At 25.0% G+C, this 20,525-nt stretch overlaps 1 protein-coding gene across 4 annotated transcripts in view; it reads right to left on the reverse strand.

Moving 5' to 3' along the window:
- Nucleotides 1-20,525, reverse strand: part of LOC112680577 — a 53,164-nt gene that overhangs the window by 18,608 nt on the left and 14,031 nt on the right. For all 4 annotated transcript variants that reach the window (XM_025550726.1, XM_025550725.1, XM_025550724.1 and 1 more), the window contains 3 exons: nucleotides 9,384-9,553; nucleotides 9,061-9,274; nucleotides 8,838-8,995 (listed from right to left, as the gene is read on the reverse strand). In XM_025550726.1, the coding sequence (XP_025406511.1) occupies nucleotides 8,838-8,995; nucleotides 9,061-9,274; nucleotides 9,384-9,491 (480 nt within the window). In that variant the 5' untranslated portion in view covers nucleotides 9,492-9,553. The remainder of the gene's footprint in view (nucleotides 1-8,837; nucleotides 8,996-9,060; nucleotides 9,275-9,383; nucleotides 9,554-20,525) is intronic.

The following is a 20,525-nucleotide window of genomic DNA, read 5'->3' on the forward strand; positions in this document are numbered from 1 at the left end:
ATATATATATATATATATATATATATATATATATATATATATATCAAAATAATATAGGTAATATATATATACCTTTAATTCAGCGCGACGGTAGTGGCGCGAAGCTAAGTGAAAAAAAAAAAAACGGAGCGGTCACTATCGTGGTATATTACACGAGCAAGATAATAATAACCGCATTCCGGACTTCCTATGATAGTAAATATTATAATAAAAAGCGATAAAATGCGTAATCACAGACGTTATCGAAAATATCGAAAATCTATTTATCTGTAATTTCCAAAATTGTATTAATAGTGTAACAAAATTCAATAGGTACCTATCCATATTTATTTCACCACAAGCCTATATCAGATAATCAGTCCGTAGTCGCTTGTCGAGTGTGTAGTGTTAAAGTAAATATTCTTACCATGAACTTCATAGATAATATATTTGTAACAAAACGAGGAAGGCGATGTGTTCTGATACAGGGATATAAGCTAAGTGAGAATAAACAATTGAAGGACCGAACTTTTCACTTCAGATGTACAAATCGTAAATTTAACGTAACAGCAATCATTGCTGAGAAACTTGATTTAATAATTTTACAAAAAAATGATCACAACCATCCGGCCACTTCTGAAAATATTTTAAATCGACAAAAAATAATGTCTACACTTAAACGAAAGGCCATTGATGATGTGTTTACTAAACTAACTAAAATAAACAGAAAAGTACTTAAAGATCAAACTACTGTTAATATAAGTCATTCAGATGAGGAAATCTAGATATGAAGCTAGGCGAAAACTAATATTAACTATTCCTAAATCAATAGACGAGGCTAAGTATCAACCGTTTTTAAATCAAAACGATATCATTGCTAATAATAACGAACAATTTTGTTTTACGAAAAATAATAAAAGCATACCAACATTCACTTGTTATACAAATTTAGTTATGTTGTGTGAAGTACGTGAAATTTTTGCTGATGGTACTTTTACATATTGTCCGTTATATTTTTATCAACTATATACAATCTAAATATTACAAAACAATTATTCTCTGTCTTTGATTTATTGTTTTTTTTAATTCGAAATCAACTAATAAATATAAGGAAATGTGGACATTAATTAAAGACTTTTGTAAAAAATCAAATAACAAAGAAATACAAATTAACAAAATACATTTGGATTTTGAAAAAAGTGCACATATTGCAATCGAAGAATCGCTTTCAACTATACAAATTATTGCGTGCCAATTTCATTAAGGTCAAAGCTGGTATCGTAAAATTCAATCAAATAATTATTTACTTAATCAATATAAAAATGATACAAAAATAGGGTTATGGCTAAAATATTTTTTTGGTTTAGCATTCTTACTACCTGAACAAGTTGATGGTTTTGTTGAGCTCATTTCTATAGCTCCTACAGATAACCATACGTTTATTGATTATATTTTAGAAAATTATATTAATAAAGAGTTTCAATTTCCATCAAATATTTGGGCAGAAACTCCCATAAATAATACTAGGACATTCAACGGACCCGAAGCTTTCCATTAACATTTCAATGCACAATTTTACCATCCGCATCCAAACATGTACCATGTAGTAGACGTTCTAACATTCAGGCATAAACTACGTTAAAAATAAATAGTATAAAATAAAATCAATTCAATTACACTAGAAAAGGAAATTTTTGATTGATAATTGGAATGCTTATTACCAAGACTCGGAACTTTATACGCTAAAAAATACTAAAATATGCGTTAAAAAACATCAAAATATACGGTATAATATGCAGTAAAAAAATGGAAAATAGTTGCTTAAAAAATAATAAACTGACTACTGACTAGTGTATACTGTACAATGAGTCGCTTGCATGCAGATGTATGCAGTATTATAACGATTAGAAATAATATTGTGTATAAGTTGATAACCTAATAAACATAATAATTATGTTAAAGGTAATTATTGTTAACGAATTACCTATGGTTGTACAATTTGTTTATGTCATGTTATAAAATATTAATACAGTGGTCAATTTTTATAAATATAAATACGGGCCGGCGGTGGTTACTATTACAAGACCTCGGTACTATAAAGATTATAATATTATTGTTAAGTGCATTGGGAAGCGGAGCAATACAAATAATAGCCCTTGAATTAATTTATTTTATCAAACGATATAAAACTTAGAATTTTGGTTGTCATTTATCTAATATTTTATTATTAAACTATTTATTTTTTAAATAATTTTTGTTAAATCCATGAAATATGTATATAAATGTCTTAAACTCAAAATATGCGAATTGGTACAAAAAGTAACAAAATATGCAAAATTATGCAACAAAAATTTTTATACCTGAAATATACATACTATGAATCGAATTTAAATCGAATCAGAATTTCAATATGCACTTTCTAGACAAATATGCAAATGCCTAAAGTTCCGAGCCTTGCTTATGATAAAGGAGACATAACACTAATTGAATGCTTATAAATTATGGAAATTCGTTATTAAGAAAATATTATAAATAATATAATAAAATACATAAATACATAAATATAATATAAAAATTATAAATATTATAATTACATAATATATTTATTTTTTTTTTTTTTATAAAACTTGATACCTTCATTATTTTGATTAATGTAATATTACTATTTTTATCTAACGCGGGTATAAATAACTTACGTATTTTATAACACTTTATAGCTACATTATTATTTATTATATTTGTACTTATATTATTTTGATTATTTTACAAAATAAATAGTAACTTACACTTTATAAAACTTGTTACCTATATTATTTTGAGTATATTTGTATATATATATATATTATGCAAAAATATGCATTAGGGTGGTCCTAATTTTTCAATTTTAAAAATGTTGATCCAGGTACCCACTGTTGTGTTTATTACCATGAGAAAAAAAATTAGGCCAAATTTGGTTTTGATAACTCACCCCCTTCGCGTCCCTCAAGAGGGTTAAAAAATGACTAAATAGGGTAGTTCAATAGTTTTTCGCATTTAAATGTAAATCTAAAGCACTTATCGTAAAATACTATAGTACCTTTATTTTATAAATTGTAATTTTCTATAAAAAATGTCTTAACAAATTTTCCCCGAAATTCATTATTTTCTAGGAAAATATTAAAATTAAAAAATATTTATTATGTTTTGAGCATTCATTTAAGTATTATAATTAATTTTATAATATACATAGTATATTATAAAATCAATGGTATTATTGATGATATATTACATTTTTTTGTGGATATTGTCTAAAATTTAATTTGTTTGAAAAAAGTAATTTAGGAAAATTTCATAGGGTTAATTAGTCAATTGGTACTTTATTGAAGTTATTAAAAAATATTTTAATTTAATGAGTTATCTAATGTAATGTAACAGTGCTTCCCAAAATGTTTTGACTCATGGCACCCTTTTTCATCTACGGTTTTTTCAGGGCGCCCTTCCCAAAGTCATAATTTGATTAATCATAAGAAAAATGTTAGACCAGATAGTATTTCATGAGGGCATGGCACCCCTGTACAGACATCGCGGCGCACCAGGGCACAGCGACGCACACTTTGGGAACCGCTGTAATATAATTTTAAGTATAATATTATGGAAGTAGTTTAGTTTTTAATATAAAATAATAATCTAGTGTATAATACGTACAATAACAATATCTTTATCATCATTTAGGTTGAATTCTATTTTTAAGTCATAATTATTGTTACACTACGATAAGCTTATCTTCTATATTTTTATTGTTACTTGTGTATGTCGACTATCGAGTGCAGAAGTTCGGTTCAACGTATATATTTTATCTACTAGTGAATATTTTTTATAAGATTAATTATGTTGAAAAAATTAATATTTTTGGTTGGTGTCATGAAGAATCAGATATCAGATCACTGATAGTAAACTGCCATCCAAAAATTATATTTTGAGTATTTTATTTTACAATATGCGTGTTGTCAAATTAAAATTACACGATAGTGCAAGCCTTGTCTTTGATAAATGTCAAACTATTTGGATAAAAGTTCGTATACCGATTCAGGATCGATCTAATTATATAAAAAAAATAAAAAACTATATAGCCAATGAGTTAGGTTAGATAAAAATAAAAGTAAAAGTACTGAAACACAAAGAAAAAATACTGAAATGTTTGAAGAAAATTTAAATGATTTATTTGACATCGCACACAGCAATGCATTAAATATTATAAAAATAGATGAAGATAAGCTTTTTTTTATAAAACAACGTAAAAAAAGACGTCAAGGATGTATGATGGGTAAAGATATAATATTAACTGCTGTCGAGTTACGAAAAGTGTCTTTAGAAGAACAAAAAGCTAAGCAGAAAGAAAAAAACCAAATGGAATCAGAATCGATAAAATAAAAACATTACCTACCTGTAATGTTTTTATTTTATTGAAATACATGTAATTTTCAATAATAAATTTTGTAAATTAAAGTTGTAAATTGGGATTATTCATCAGAAGAAGATTACACTGAAAATGAGGTAATTAAAGATACTGAATCACATGGTCCATCAATAATTAAGCGTGCACGAAAATAAATTATAAGCCATCATTTATCAGTTACCTTGGACAAATGTAAAATTAGTGATCGTGACGCCGTATATTTTATTTACTCACTGCTGTAGCTGAATTGTTTAATTTTAATACTAGTGAGTATATTATTAATAGGTCTTCGATTAAAAGAGCTCGAGAAAAGTGTCGTGAAAAATTATCAGAAGCAATAAAATCTAAATTTCTTGATGTAAATTTGAAATTTGCTGTTGTATATTGGGACTCGAAATTATTACCTAATTTTACAGGAAGAAAAAAGATAGACCATCTTCCTGTAATTATTACAGCACCTAATACTGAACAATTATTAGAAGTTCCACAATTATCATCCTGGACTGGAAATGAAATATCTTCGGCCGTATATAATACATTAAAAGACTGGAGTTTATTAGATCAAGCTAGTAGAGGCTGTTGTTTTTGACACTACGGCATCAAATAGTAGTCGTTTTAATGTTATATACATACTTCTTGAACAAAAAATGAATTCTTTTTTTCGCTTGTTGCCATCATATATTGCAAATTGTTTTCCAAGCTGTTTTTATCATATCAAAACTTTTAATTATGTCTGGACCTAATATTCCATTATTCAGACGATTTCAAAATAACTGGGCCAATTTAGATACTAATCATTTCAGTGTATAGAAATCACATCCTAAAGTATTTGAAGTATTAAAAAATGTAACTGATGATGTTTTATTATTTTGTACAAAAAAAATTAATGAAACTTTTCCAATAGATGACTATAAAGAATTTATAAAGCTTTTCATAATATTTTTGGGAAAAATACCTCCACATGGTATACGTTTTCGACCCCCGGGGGCATACTATTTAGCCCGATGGATGACAAAAGCCATTACTGTCTTAAAATATTGTTGTTCTGCGAGCAGTTCAAACTTACTCCATTAGAAAAAAGAAGTTTACAAAAAATATGTTGTTTTATTATAACATGCTATTTAAAGTCATGGATTTGTTCTCCGATCCAATTGCAGCTCCAATTAATGATATAAAATTGTTAAAAAAATTAGTTGATTATACACAATTTAATAAAACGATAAAAGAAGTAGCAATTAAAAAGTTTATCAACCACTTGTGATATTTAAATAAAGAATGCTGTGTTTTATCATTATTTGGTGATCGCATTGATAATACAACCAGACTAAAAATAGCTAGAAAAATATTAGAATTGAGTGAAGAAACTAATGAAGAAGAAGACTATAAAAAAAAAATTACTGTAAGATTTGATGATGTTTCAAACTTTTTAGAAAAAGATCTTCCGTTTGAATTATTTTCAAATAAATCAATTCAATTTTTTCGACGATTTTGGATTTTCACGGAATTTTTAAACAAGGATCCAGCATTATGGGAAAGTATACCAGAATACGTAGAAGGAAAGAAAATTTTAGCTTCATTAAAAGTCGTTATTGATTGTGCAAAGAGAGGAGTTAAATTGATTGAAGAATTTAATGATAAATTTACTAAGCAAGAAGAACAAAAACAATATGTTTTACAAGTAATTTTATTGATTTTTGTTTATATAATAATTTAGTAACAATTTCGTAACTTTTTTTATAATTATAGATTATTCAAGATTATAGGAAGCAGTATCCAGGATCTAGTCGTAACGTTTTAAAAGAAGAATATACAATTTAAATAAGCTTTTTAAATATTAAATTTTTTGGAAATTTTATAAAATTACGAATTTTTACTAACTTTATTTTATATGAACCTAAGTAAGATTTAAAACTGGTTGACCAATAAAATGTGCACTAATCACTTCTTTTGTAAAAAATTTAATTTTATATCATAAATTAAAAAAAATGTATTATATTTTCAACCATTCATCAATAATATTTAAATAACTATGAAAAATGTTTTTTTTTTTTTTTTTGAACATAATAAATATTTTTTATTTATATATTTTCCTAGAAAATAATGAATTTTCGGGAAAATCTTTTAAGACATTTTTTTTAAGACATTTCTTATAGAAAATTATTATTTCTTAAATAAATATTCCATAGTATTTTACGATAAATTCTTTAGATTTCCACTTAAATGCAAAAACTTTTAAATTACCCTATTTGGCCATTTTTCAACCCTCTTGAGAGATGTGAAGAAGGTGAGTTAACGAAACTAAATTCGGCCTAATATTTTTTCTCATGGTAATAATCAAAATGGTGAGTACCTGGATTAAAAATATTTACCTTTTTTTCTTCTCCTATATATGTATAATAATTATATATATATATAGATATTATCTTTTTATATAAATATGATATAAAGTGCCCAACGTTGTGTGGATTTTGAATACTAAACAGGTAAAAATGCCCAAACGTGCTGCACGGCCAATTTTACCATCACTAGACGGATCTCAGTCTGTGTAAATAGTCTCGACTATAACTGCCATACCAATGTTAATCACGCCAAAAAACCTAAAACGGTATTTTCAGGACCAATCATTATAACGCCTTCAATAACATTGAAGGATTTTCAAACACTAAAAGTGACATCTTACAAGAAATATGCCAAAAAACGCATGCGATGTTGTATGCGTGCAAGAAACATACTGAAACATGGACAACAATCGTTCGAAGATAAGGGGAATAAAGTTGGCAATAGAGAGACCACCAAAAAAATATTAGAGTAGGATATTTGTAAGAGATAATCTAAAGATCCTCTCAATAAACTGTAGAGAAACCAACGACATAGAAATTATCACAGTAGAATTTACAAACTCCATGGTCAATATATATGCCATCTACATCCCATTTAAATGTACAAAGCCAATACATTTTGAAAACCAAAAAATAAAAATTTTAATTGGCAATTTCAATAGTCACAACAGCATCTAGGGCTAAAACGAAACGAATGAAGATAGGAAAGAAGTAGAGAAATGGGCAGAGGCAAACGATCTAACTTTAGTATATGATACAAAGCTCCCATTATCGTTCAATAGCGGCAGATGGAGATGAGGGTATTAATGCGGACATAATTTTTATGAGTAGCAATATCAAACAATAGTGCAAAAAGAAAGTCGAAATACCAATATTACTTATATTACTTATTATAACTAATAACATCAAACGAATATAAATACCTAAAAAACATATTAAAAAAAAAGTTTTAAAACTTAAGAGTTATAATAAAGGTATATTTAAACTAAAGAAGGGATAGTTTGAACATAATTAATAATAAAGACGGACGTGATAAAAAATTTACTGGAATCTAACAAAAAAGAATAAATATCTTAACTATAATAACTTAAACTTACGATTAAATATATAATAATGATATTATCAGATAAATATAAGATAATATTATCAAAGCATAGATCTAATCTCAGAGAGGTAGACAACACAAATAAGTTACTAAACCCATTTTTTTTTTTTTAATCATACAATCGTGAAAATAAATTTAGAGGAAATTAACGGATTTCGTTCTTGAGGAATGATGAAATTTGCTTTAATCCATATTTATGAAAAATCTGACTGTTTTTGCTATTAAACAATTTTTAAAGACAATATTTTTAATATTATATACTTGCATATAATTAATTGTTTTTATGAAATTAATTAGTTTAATAAGTAAAAAAAATTTTTATGTACTTAACTTTGAACTTAACAAGTGGCTTATACATATAGTTATACGTATTTATATCTAGCCTATAGTTAAAGAATATTTTTGTTGTAATAATGATAAATTTCAAACCGTTTATATTTATAATAAAATTAATAATTGTCTGATTTCTACCTTAAAAATTGAATGCGCGACTACATTATTGTTTAAGAAAATAATAATTATGATTATACGATTAGAAATAACGATTGTACAATTACTATAAACACATTCAAGTAGTAAATCTACACAAAATATGTCTACTATACGTACCAACAATTTACTGTCTGAAAATTTACAACAACAATAAATAAACATTATTGAATACGTTATTGACAGGATGTCTAAATCAATTACAGTTATAAAAATACCTACAATTATTAGACAGTATTAATTTGATTTTTTATATCATAATACTGTTTATATTGAATGCATTACCTATTTTATAGAATTTTAGTAAATGCATTTTACCGTTAATTCGTTAGATTTAAAAAAATATTAATTTAATATTAATTTATTAAAATATATTCAACAGAAGTATATTTCAAATTTATTTACTTTTATTTTTATATACAAGAAATAACTAATAAATTCTATGGTTTTAAAATTAATTCACCATTATTTATCATCTCATAGTACTCACTTCTTCAAAAGAGTACTCTAATACAGACGACTTCATAAATTTGTTGCTAGTTTGAGTTAAAGCAGAGTATGGATGATATTGAGTTTCAGAAAGATAGGTCTTAGACCTACGATTCCAATTGTTGCAATCGGTGACACTGTTCTCAGTCATGCTATATCCTAGAAACAAAAACAAATATTTATACAATTGTACGTGAAATAAGAACACAAAAGGTTTGACTTACTCGGAGAACATCTACAAAGGCCGTGACCAGAGCAATAGCTAGAGCTAGAACTTCTTTTGGCCAAAGCAGCCAATTGCTCTTCTTGATCTACAGCAGCTTTAATGACCGCCTCGAGATGTTGATCGGAGAGTGATCGAGTTTTACATTTGCTTTTATACAGCACTAATAGAACCATCATCAAAAAAAATCCTCCTAAAGTGGATGCAATTCTAATCTAAAAAAATTAATTCATAACGTTAACATTATTAGTGTTATTACTTATTATCGCCTTTATAAATAAGAACAATTTCTGTGTGGAGAATTGTTAACTATTAAATTCTTACTCCAGTCATGACGTCGTAAGTATTGTAAAATTCGGTTCTGATTATTTGTCTTTTAATCATGATGTCTGATTCTGTGGCATTAATATAGTTATCGGTGCTATCTCCCATTGCTTGGGGGCTGTACCCCACACTGACATACAATTAATTTCATGTCATTCCTATTGACGTCTCTGAAAAAAATAAATTACAGCGTTATAGACTATAATATATTGAAATAGACGTTATAGTTATGAAACAGTTTAATACAAAATAATTATTTAATAACATAGTATTAGTACCTATGACACATCAAAACATAAACAGATTTTATTTGTTATGATCATTAACTATAAAAAGGAAAAATAATTAGTGATTATTATATACTTTTCATAATTATTTTTCTTATTTAAGCTGTAAAGGTTTTATTATCAGTGGGTATATATGGCATTTATGTTTCTGATAAAAACATCTTAAATCATAATAAATTAAGTTCAATATTTACAAAATCAGAAGTTTAAAACAATTGCGCGGAAAATTAATATTTTCTTTTCTTTTAAAACAGCAGTATAAAATTATGATAAGTATATATAAATCATATATAGATATAATACGTACTCGTATTCAACATTGATCCTACCATAAACGTATACTAGTACATAAAACACATAGATTTCTATAAAAGTAAATTTATTTTTAATTCTTTATTTTGCTTTTGTTATTAAATATTATAGCAATTAAGTTAAATTAATAAATATATTTAATTGCATGTAAAGAAAATTCACAAGTAATGCAAACAAGTTAGCTAGAGTGGTTAATGAAATTTATAGTGGATTGAATGATAGGAATGGAGCATGCGTTAAGGGAAATATTAGAGTCGGGAGAAGTATAACCAAAAGAAGACAGGAAAAATAAAAAGGAATTATCTAAAGAATGTAAATACAAGTCAAATGAAGTAATTGAAATTGCAGATTCATTTCTCATGCGGTCTTGTACAGAGAGGGGAAGAATTGATGGACAGTTTGGTAGAGGAATGAGTGGTAGAGGAGTATGGATATTTAAAAAAGAAATGAATTTATGAACGCAGATTATTAATTAACCAACAACCGTGTTGAACATCGTTTTAAATAAAATAAGTTAATACAAGAGATCGAAAGGATTGTTATATTAAGTGACATTTTATCAAAAATTTTAATAAATTATCCGATAGTGATTTACCTCTGTGTCCTTTATCCTTTTCAATGTATATTTTGTGAATGTCATATATCATTGTTTCATTTTTTTTTTTTTATTTTTAACTCAATTTATAACATTCGCATTATGACACAGTAATAGCCTATAAAAATGGAGATACGGAAGTGATACCATAATTAATTTTGTTTTTTTTTTATATTCATGTATATAATAATACTGGCATACAAATTATTCTCTACCAAAATTTTAAACTTATTTCTATGTATTTACTAGTCATATTTTTATTTTATATCTTAATATTCAGAAATTATTTTATTTTACATTTTCAAAAAGATAATGTTGATTTATTTTATAAAATACAAGCAAATATGAACTCGAAAAATTTATATGTATTCAATTCAAATTCATAAAGCAATGTTTACAGCAAATATAGATCTACACATTTATTACACAAAACTTATTTTTGTATTAATTTATTATTTATAATGAATATAAATAAATTAACCAAATACTTTTATTATTTTTTTGTATAGGTAATACGAATACACTAATAATATATTTATTTAAATAATTATTATAAATACTTACTATTTTCATATTATTCACTACAATAATGTAAAAGTTAAGATTATATTTAATCATTTTCTGTTAAATTTGTAAAGCGTCATATTATGATAATCATTAAAGTTGAAAAAAAATAATTTGACATAAAAATAGAAAGAATTAAGAAAAATATCAAAATTACTTAGAGATTTTTATCAAATAATTCAAGTAACACAGTGTCCGAAAAAAAAATCTATTCAGGGCTGCCTGTTTTTAATACTATAAAAAAGTTCATTTTTATCATGAATAAAAATAATAAATATTATGTTATATAATTGAAAAACATTAGTATATACGTTTTGTTGTCTCCTTTAGTATGTTATACAGTAACATACATTAAATACTAAAGTTATACTATTAAATATATGGCTGTAGATATATATTTATCTTTATGTAGGTACCTATAGTATAAAAATTTAAAACATAGCTTTATTAGAATTTTTCACGATCATCACAGCGGAAAAAATCTTAGATTTTCACCAAAATTTTAAGAAAAATTAACAGTTAACAAATAAAAACTCTCTCTCTCTCTCTCTATGGTTTCAATCTGTAAATTGCTTTGTAGCCATCTTCTATTCTTCTCTATCATCCGCTTTCCTTTTCATTTCTACATATGAGTTGTATCCTTGGTCTTTTATTATTTGTTGAATATACTCTAATTTTGGTCTTCCCCTATGATTCTTCCCTTCTATGCTTCCTTCTATAATCAGTTTTAGCAGTCCCTCGTGTCGCATTATACGGCCTTTTCATTCGTTTCGTCTTCTAACTATATTTTTCCATATTAATTTTCTTTCTGTTATTCTTTCCAGCACCTCTTCATTGATTACTCTGTCCATCCAACTTATTCTTAACATTCTTCTGTAGCACCACATTTCAAAAGATTCTAGCCTTCTTCGCTTTTATGTTGCTACTGTACATGTTTCACACCCAAAAATGGCTATACTACATACATATGTTTTCAATAGATTTATTTTTATTTTTAGGCTAATGTTTCTTGATGCGAGAAGAGTTTTCTTGCTGTTAAATGCTATTTTAGCTTTACAGATGCATTTTATTATTTCACTCCTATTTCTTCCATCATCAAATAAAAAATACAAAACTGAAAAACATTTTTATTTCTGTTAGATGAACGTGCGTATAAGTAGCATGCCTATTTCTCATAGGTCATATTTTACATCACATCGCGCCTAAAAATCGCTAAAATATGTCTCGAAACTATTAGACATTCTTGTTCAAACTACTAAACCGTGTTATTTGAAAAACATTTATAGTATTATAACCGTTTTATTTTCATGCTCGAATTCGTTGAAGTTCTGAACACAAAATGTCTACGTAATACACGTCGGGTGGAGAGTAGTTCATATTTCCATGTACGCATAATATATTACAACTCGTGTATACGAGTATGCTTTTACTGTAATTTTCGTGTGGAGAATCTTATGTAACATTTTCTTCATCGTTTTATTTTTTTTTCAGAATAACAAATAAAATATAGGGCATTTCCGCACTGTCTTTTCATAATATTGATCTTTTTGGTAAAAAGGTTCCGCGAACCAACTTCATTCGAATACTGCGGGCACTTCATCACTTCCGCACTATGCCTTCTCCACTCGTCCAACACAATTATGTGACACACGAACGCAATCTCGGCATCCGGAACAAGGCCTCCGGACGTTTAATAAACGTCAGCTGACAAACGTAATTTATCAGACTGAACTGTCGGATATTTAACGCCCAAACAGTTATCTACTATATAGTACGTATGTATGGGGCTATTTCAATAGGGTATACAGCTGCAAATGTTAATACAAAACACTTTTTTAATTTTTGCCGGATAAAGTTCATAGAACATTTTAATTCAATAAATATTATCAGTGTGAAATCCGTTTCAGACGATTTAATAATAAATACGCGTTCAACAATAATAATAAATGTATTAACAAAAATTTAATTGAACAAACAAAAACAAAATTTTTAATAAAAGCAATGCTACCGAAAGTATCAGAAGAATACAAAATAAAGAGTATAAATGACACTACACACTTTTAATGTTAAAATATTTAAGGATCAACCAATTATTCATGAACGTATTAATAATTATGTGCAAACATGCACACGACAAAAGCGCTCTTAATTTTTTAATTTGTAAACATTGTTGAATGGAAATTGTAATTTAAAGAACAATATTTTAAACTGTATTATTATTGGATATAAGAAGTATTAAAAATGGAAAATATATACACTACGGCGTGTGCATTCCCTGCGTTACCTACAACCCCTACACAAAGCTATAAAGGTAACACATATAGTCTCGACCCTTATTTAAAATATGTATACTGTTGTATATCCTCATAACATATTGGCCTGTACATAGTTGAATGAAATGAGCTTGGGTGAAAGGTAAACAGTATCCCTCATTACGTTTTTACTACTTCTTATGCACCACTGTGTACGTACATTGTACAGTATTCTGTGTATATAATAGCACATAAAAAATAATAAACAGCGAATGTGTAAATGCACAGGAATTAAAGTTTAAATTATTTTTAAATAGTTTGAGATAAGAAAATAAAATAAATATGAACAGTTATTACACTAGGTTAACTTGGTTTTCTTCAGAACTTATTCGCAAGTCTAAGACTACAATATTAAATTATATATTAAAGCATTTGATAATGTATTATTTTTAGTCTAATTTACACGAATAGAAAATTAAATTTAAAAAAAAGTCTTATAATTATCTCTTTAGGAGACGATAAAAACTGAGGCTATACATTTATATTACATTACAATACGATGTACAAATAAAATGCATACATTTACGTACAACACAGTCGAGCTTATCATATACGAACGTGGACTACTTTTTATGACTAAAAATATATTTTAATAATGACTGTAGCCATTAATCATTTTTATTGTGTCAACAAAGAACCAGCATCAGCTTTTTCTATTTAATTTAAAAAACAATTGTGTGCGTATTTTAATTGTATTCGTCGATCACAGGAAGAGAGAGTATTATTATGAGTCAAAAGTAATTTAACTTTTACATAATGATTTTAAATATTTGGTATACACAATGAAAAAAAATTAAATTACTCTTGCTTTGTTTCCGCATACTATCCAATTTATTTAGTTGCAAGACTTTCCGTGTTTTGAGCATACTTCGTTTAACCTCCAATCTTCAATTTAATATTCTGATCGTAATGGTTCATTCAACTTGGGTTCAACAGTCTTTAAGTTTTTTCTTTGGAGTATTGTTTACGGGCGTGAGGCGGTATTAGATTAAAGCGTTTCTTAAGATTCGACCTACGCGTATTTATACTTCTGAATGTACCACCGGGGTGTGGCATCTAATAATGTAATTTTATGTATGTTATCGACTGCAGGTTGGTATTATTCGACGTTTTTCTGAGCGTATCGATTAATTCGGTTTACGTGTCATACTGACAGACGACAGGTTTTCTCCATTGTAATCTCTTTGTGTTATATCCTTGGAAAGTGCGTATGACAGAGGGTAGGAAATTTTCTAATTTTAAAGCTACCAAGAATTTCTAAATTTTCAATTAAACTATCCTGATGAAATTTCTCGGTAAATTTTTCAATTTAATGTAATATTTTAACTACAAGGTTTTTAAAAAAAATTGATTTATCTTTATCTTTTATCAGCTTATTTTTCTCGGAATATTTTCTTTACAATTTGTAAAGAGGTAAATGTCATATTCTACCGGCCTATGGAATGCAGATTTCAGATAAAAATTTTAATGTACCTCTATGATTTTATCTTTAAGACTATTATCATAAGAGTTAAAATAACGAATCGATGCAATTATTTAACACAAAAATCAAGGTATAAATTTTACAATTTACAATTTCTTACAATTCCAATGTACACTGTCTAAACGGAATAAACAAATGGTGGATCGACTTGTAAAAGTACGTAATAATTTTATGCTATAGATATAATATGTAAAAGCTGGAAATTTGCAGTGTACAACGAAATATATTTTTTGTGCCATGCAATTTTATCTTGAACAAATGACAATTATTTAACGTTACTATTTTACAATGTAATTTAATTTTAAAATTATATCAACATTTGATATAATATTTGTTTATAAATCGACGAATAAAACATTCTTTATTAAATATTATTATGACAGTATAATCCAAAAGTTTATTCATAAATAAATGTATGATGTAAATTCACAATATATTTATAATTAATAAAAATATCTTTAATCTTAATTGTCAATTTTTTTACAGTATGATAAAATAATTTGTTATATACATTGAGTTGCAAAAAAAAGCAGGAAAAAAAGTACATTTCAAAAATAACATTACTTATGACTTAAATTTTTTTAAATAAAATAACTATATATATATTTTTTACTATATACATTAAACTGCAATAGCTGTAGTCATTGGTCTAACAGTAACTTAAATTATTACGAATACTTATGCGTAGTGGTACGTACTTATACTTTTACTATTAAGTAAAAATTGTTAATCGGGCTAAATTTTATGATGGTTCACATTTTGTTATACAAATTCGATTTTATTTTAAATACATCATACATTATTTACGATAGTTATATTAATAGGTATATTAATATCATAATCATTATTTTTGGAAACTTGTTTAAAATAATTCATGGTGATATTATAAAAATACTCATATTTTATTGTTTTTCAAAATATAAATACTAGAAGTGTTTTTTTTAAGATTAGAAAAGGTAGTTGAATTAATAAACAAAAATTTTAATTTAATAATATTAATAAAATATACCGATAGCATTTACTTTATTTTCCCCTATAAATTACAATTATGAATGTTGAATAAAGTGCTGACGGGTAAAACTAATTTAATATATTTTCAAAATTAAATTCTACTCAATTAATAAAACATCTTACAACCGTTGAGACTGAAATTATTATTTAGATAATACATATATGTATCCACAGGTACTATTTACACTTCAATAAATTTTTAATTTCATAATTAATAAATTAAAACCATTCAAAAGCATTTACCGTAGTACAACCCACTATTGTTTTTATACTACAATACTTTGATTATAAACTGTTGTTTAATTAATAAAAAAGTTAACAGAAAACTTTTAGAGTTTAGTGAATAACAACAATTACTATATTAATAAGCTACAATAAATACATGAGTATGTAGTAAAAAATTAAATATTAAATAAAACATATTTTCAGAAAAACAGACATCAACCTATTAGTATCTTGTTAAAATATGGATGTATGTAACTATGAACAACGGAGTGTGCATTATCAATTAAAACTCTTTGATTTAACTAACCTAACCTGTGAGACTTTTAATGCCTATTATACATTGTTTTTAATTTTTTATTCAATCAATTCAATTTCATATACAAATTAATTCTGGACTTCACTGAAAAGACTCGTGTGGACGTCCAAGAATCATATTTAATAATAATATTGAAAATAGTTAATTATCATAAAAAATTGAATTTTTAGGTTTTTTCATATATTCATTGGTTTTTTGTAGTACATTGAGGATAAAAAATGTGGACCATTTATCTATTATAGAGTTCGTGGTTGTGGAAAGTTCACTCAGTTTATATAAAAATATTTTTACTGATAGAAGAACAAATTTAACTCCTGACAATAAAGAGCAGTACATTATTGTAAACTCTATTCACAATATTAGAAATTAAATTACAAGATTTATTAAATATATATTTTATTATACATTTTAATTAACATTTTTTTTATGTTTACCAAAAAAATGATGTACAACTATCTATGCCTGCGCTAGTTATTTATTGTTTGTATATTTTTGTTAATATATATATATATATTATTATAGTCTATAAATAATAACTTTTAAATTTAAAATTAAACGGTATACAATAAAAATGTATTTTATCTTCCCAAAAGGTTTAATAACATATTGAATTTATTAAATACGCATTTATCTATTCTTTCATTTTAAAATGTATTGTATATTTAACTTCACACAAAATAAATGGTGTACATCAATTATGTATTGTCACTTATTTTATTTTATTAAATATTTTTTTATAATCATTTTTTAATTTAATTTTATGAAAAATATATTAGTTGATTTATATATAATTGTGTTTAAATATTATACCAAGGAAATTTTTTCATTTAAATGCATATTTTGAGGTTTGTGGTTGATTTTCTGAATTTTATAATTTCAGTATATTTTAAAATGTAATGTAGGCATATACAAATATACAATATATATTTATTATTATAATTTGTGTACTAATGTATAAATTATTTAAAATTAAAAAATAAATCATATTCTTAGCAAATTTTTAACTTTTAAAAACCTAAAAATTCGTTCTTACTGTTATTAAAAACCAAATGGCATTTAATATGTTTATAATATATAACAAGATTATAATTTATAATGTGTAATACTACTCTACTAAAATTCGAATAGTTCAAAATTAGACATTCTATGTTTCTTATTTTATAGTTTTATTTAAAGTCTAGTGGACATAAAATTTTGAATATGTACATTTGTAATACGTTTCAAAAATATCTGAGACAAAATTTTATAGGTATTTAAAATAACCTAAAAATAATCATAAATGTCTCGTCAGGAATGACACAACTTACATATTTCACAGTAAATCAAACTTTTAAACGCTCACAAAATATTTTGAGTGTAAATTACACACAATAAATTTAATGTTAACATCTAGAGTCTTTTAAAAAATAAATATTATTATATTATCAGAAAAAGTTATAAAGTTTTTCTTGAGTTTTGAAAATTAAAGCCAAACAATTGGTAGAGTTGTCGGAACATGTAGAAACAGAGGAGAGTAGATTATTAAATTATGTAAGCCACAATTTAGGATATCGAATTGAACTATAATAATAAAATAAATGTACATAAATCTTCATAAATCTCAATAACACTACCATTTCTTGAAATTTATATTATATTTTATAACTATGATAATGAATATAAGTTTTTTAATAATATAATATTATTATAGTTTTCAAACAAATTATGATTTAATTTAAGTTTAAATAATTAATTTTTATTCCATCATGGCTATTTCAACCAGACTTTTTAAAACAATATTTTTGTACTATATTTTCAGAAATATTACTTGAAAACGACCTTTCTCAAATACCCATAATTTTTCATTCTATCTACAAAGAATCACTATTATACATAATTACTTAAACTTTCAATTTGTTTAAACAGACAAAACTTACAAAAATTTAATTCATAACAATAGTTCAGTGTAAAATAATATATAAGCTGTTTTTGTTAAAAATAAACACAAATATTATTAGGTAACTAAAAACATTCCCAAGATGATAATGCAAATTTTTTAAATAGAAATTAAATCAGGAATATTTTTTTCATATTTTATTAAAAATCGAATATAATGAGTTTCATCAACATTAAATAAAAAATAACACTTAATAAAAATGTCATGTATGATATATTCATATATTATTAAATACGGTTTGAACTATGAATATTCCTGTATTAAGATAAATGGTAGTTGATAAGTTTTATTTGCTAAAATTGTTTATAAATTAATATATTTTGACAATATCTGTATTAAATTATTTGAATAAATTGGAAATTTTGGATATATTCAAGGCATTTATTATAAAATAAACAATTAAAAATATACAATACAATAATTACTTAATAATATGTTTTATAATTTAATAAATATATTTCAACACATCGCTAAACATTAATAATATTTATTATGTATTCTATTTAAAATTAAATACTAGGAAGTTCTAACTTACATGCATAAGTCAATGGTACGTCAGACATTATGCAATTAATTATAGATCTAACATATTTATATAATTTTAAATATTAAATAATGGATTATAACTTATAAATTAATTAAAAAAATACTTGTTATAAATTAAAATTATTATAAAAAGTGAATGTGTTAAACATAAATGATAAGGATGTTTTGAATGTTAATTAAAGTGTTCAATTAATATATGATAGATATGTAGTAATTTATTTGTGCAATTTTAAAAAGGCTGGTTATAAATTAATGTTTTATTTTTTCTATCAACGCTTTCATGGTGAAATTATAGTAAAAGAATTTAAAAATCTAATACTGGACACGAATGATTAATAATCATCAAATAAGTCATTTCGATTAGTTCAATAGTATTTTTTTTTATGTAATGGAATAGTTTAAAAAAAAAAGAGGTTTGAAATTTGTATGCAAATCAAAGTTATTTTACTTCGTATTCAAATTTAATCATTATAAATTTAATTTTGAAATGTATTTATAGATTTTGAAGTGAGTACATATAATTACCATCAGATTCTGAGTAAAATGAAAAATAAATTGGTTTTACATTGATGTATTATTTTATACGCGATTTTAACTAGAAGGAATGCTCCGATCAACATAATATAAAAAGTAAAAGATAAGAAATGGGTTCTAGTTGGTACTTTGAGGAGGACATTTTTGAAATTGAAAAAAATTATTCGGAAAGTTGCCAAAATATCGTACGAACGTTACAAAATAAAATGTTGACGAAATCAATATTTCAATGATTTTTTTTTATTTATATTAGTTATTTATTCCATTATTTTCCTAATATTTTATGATCCCATAAATATTAACCGTAGCAACTTGAAACATTCACCGAGTACTTATACCCGTATAAAATTGTTGTGCACTGGATTTAAATTTATAAGACTAATAAAGTAATATCATTCATCAATATCTGTATCACACCCGACCTACCGACAAGAGTTTTTTTTTATATTGTTTACGTAAGTCTTTTTTTAAACTGAAATAAAACTAGGATCGAGATAACGATTTTAAATTATATTTATTGATAATTAGTTAATTAAAATTATTGAATTATGTGCTGTATCTAAGTAAAAATTGAGATTAATAATTACATAGATAATCGTGAATTATAAATAATGATTATTTCTTTCAGATACACCGGAGTAAAAATAATACTTACAATAAGTATTTATGCAACAAAAAATTTAACATAGACTTTGTATATTACTGAATTTTTATATTGTATATTTATTTGTAGGACTTTGTATAATAAATCAGTAATATTTATTTAAAAATAAATTATTCAAACAAGAATAATGTATAAGCATAATTGATCTATGAATATTTCACGATAGAAATAATATAGATACTAATATACTTAAATATTAAATCGCAAAGTAATTAATTAGTAATTTAGTATAAGTTATTAATAAAAAGTTATATCCATAGAAAATTAAGCAAGCTCTTAGAAATTAATAGATAAAGACGGACATAAATAATTGTGTATAACTTGATATTATTTCAATTTCTCGAAGTCTCGTGTATA

The sequence above is a fragment of the Sipha flava genome, unplaced genomic scaffold (assembly GCF_003268045.1).
Source record: "Sipha flava isolate LNK unplaced genomic scaffold, YSA_version1 177_pilon_pilon, whole genome shotgun sequence".
In the NCBI taxonomy this organism is placed as follows: Eukaryota; Metazoa; Arthropoda; class Insecta; order Hemiptera; family Aphididae; genus Sipha; species Sipha flava.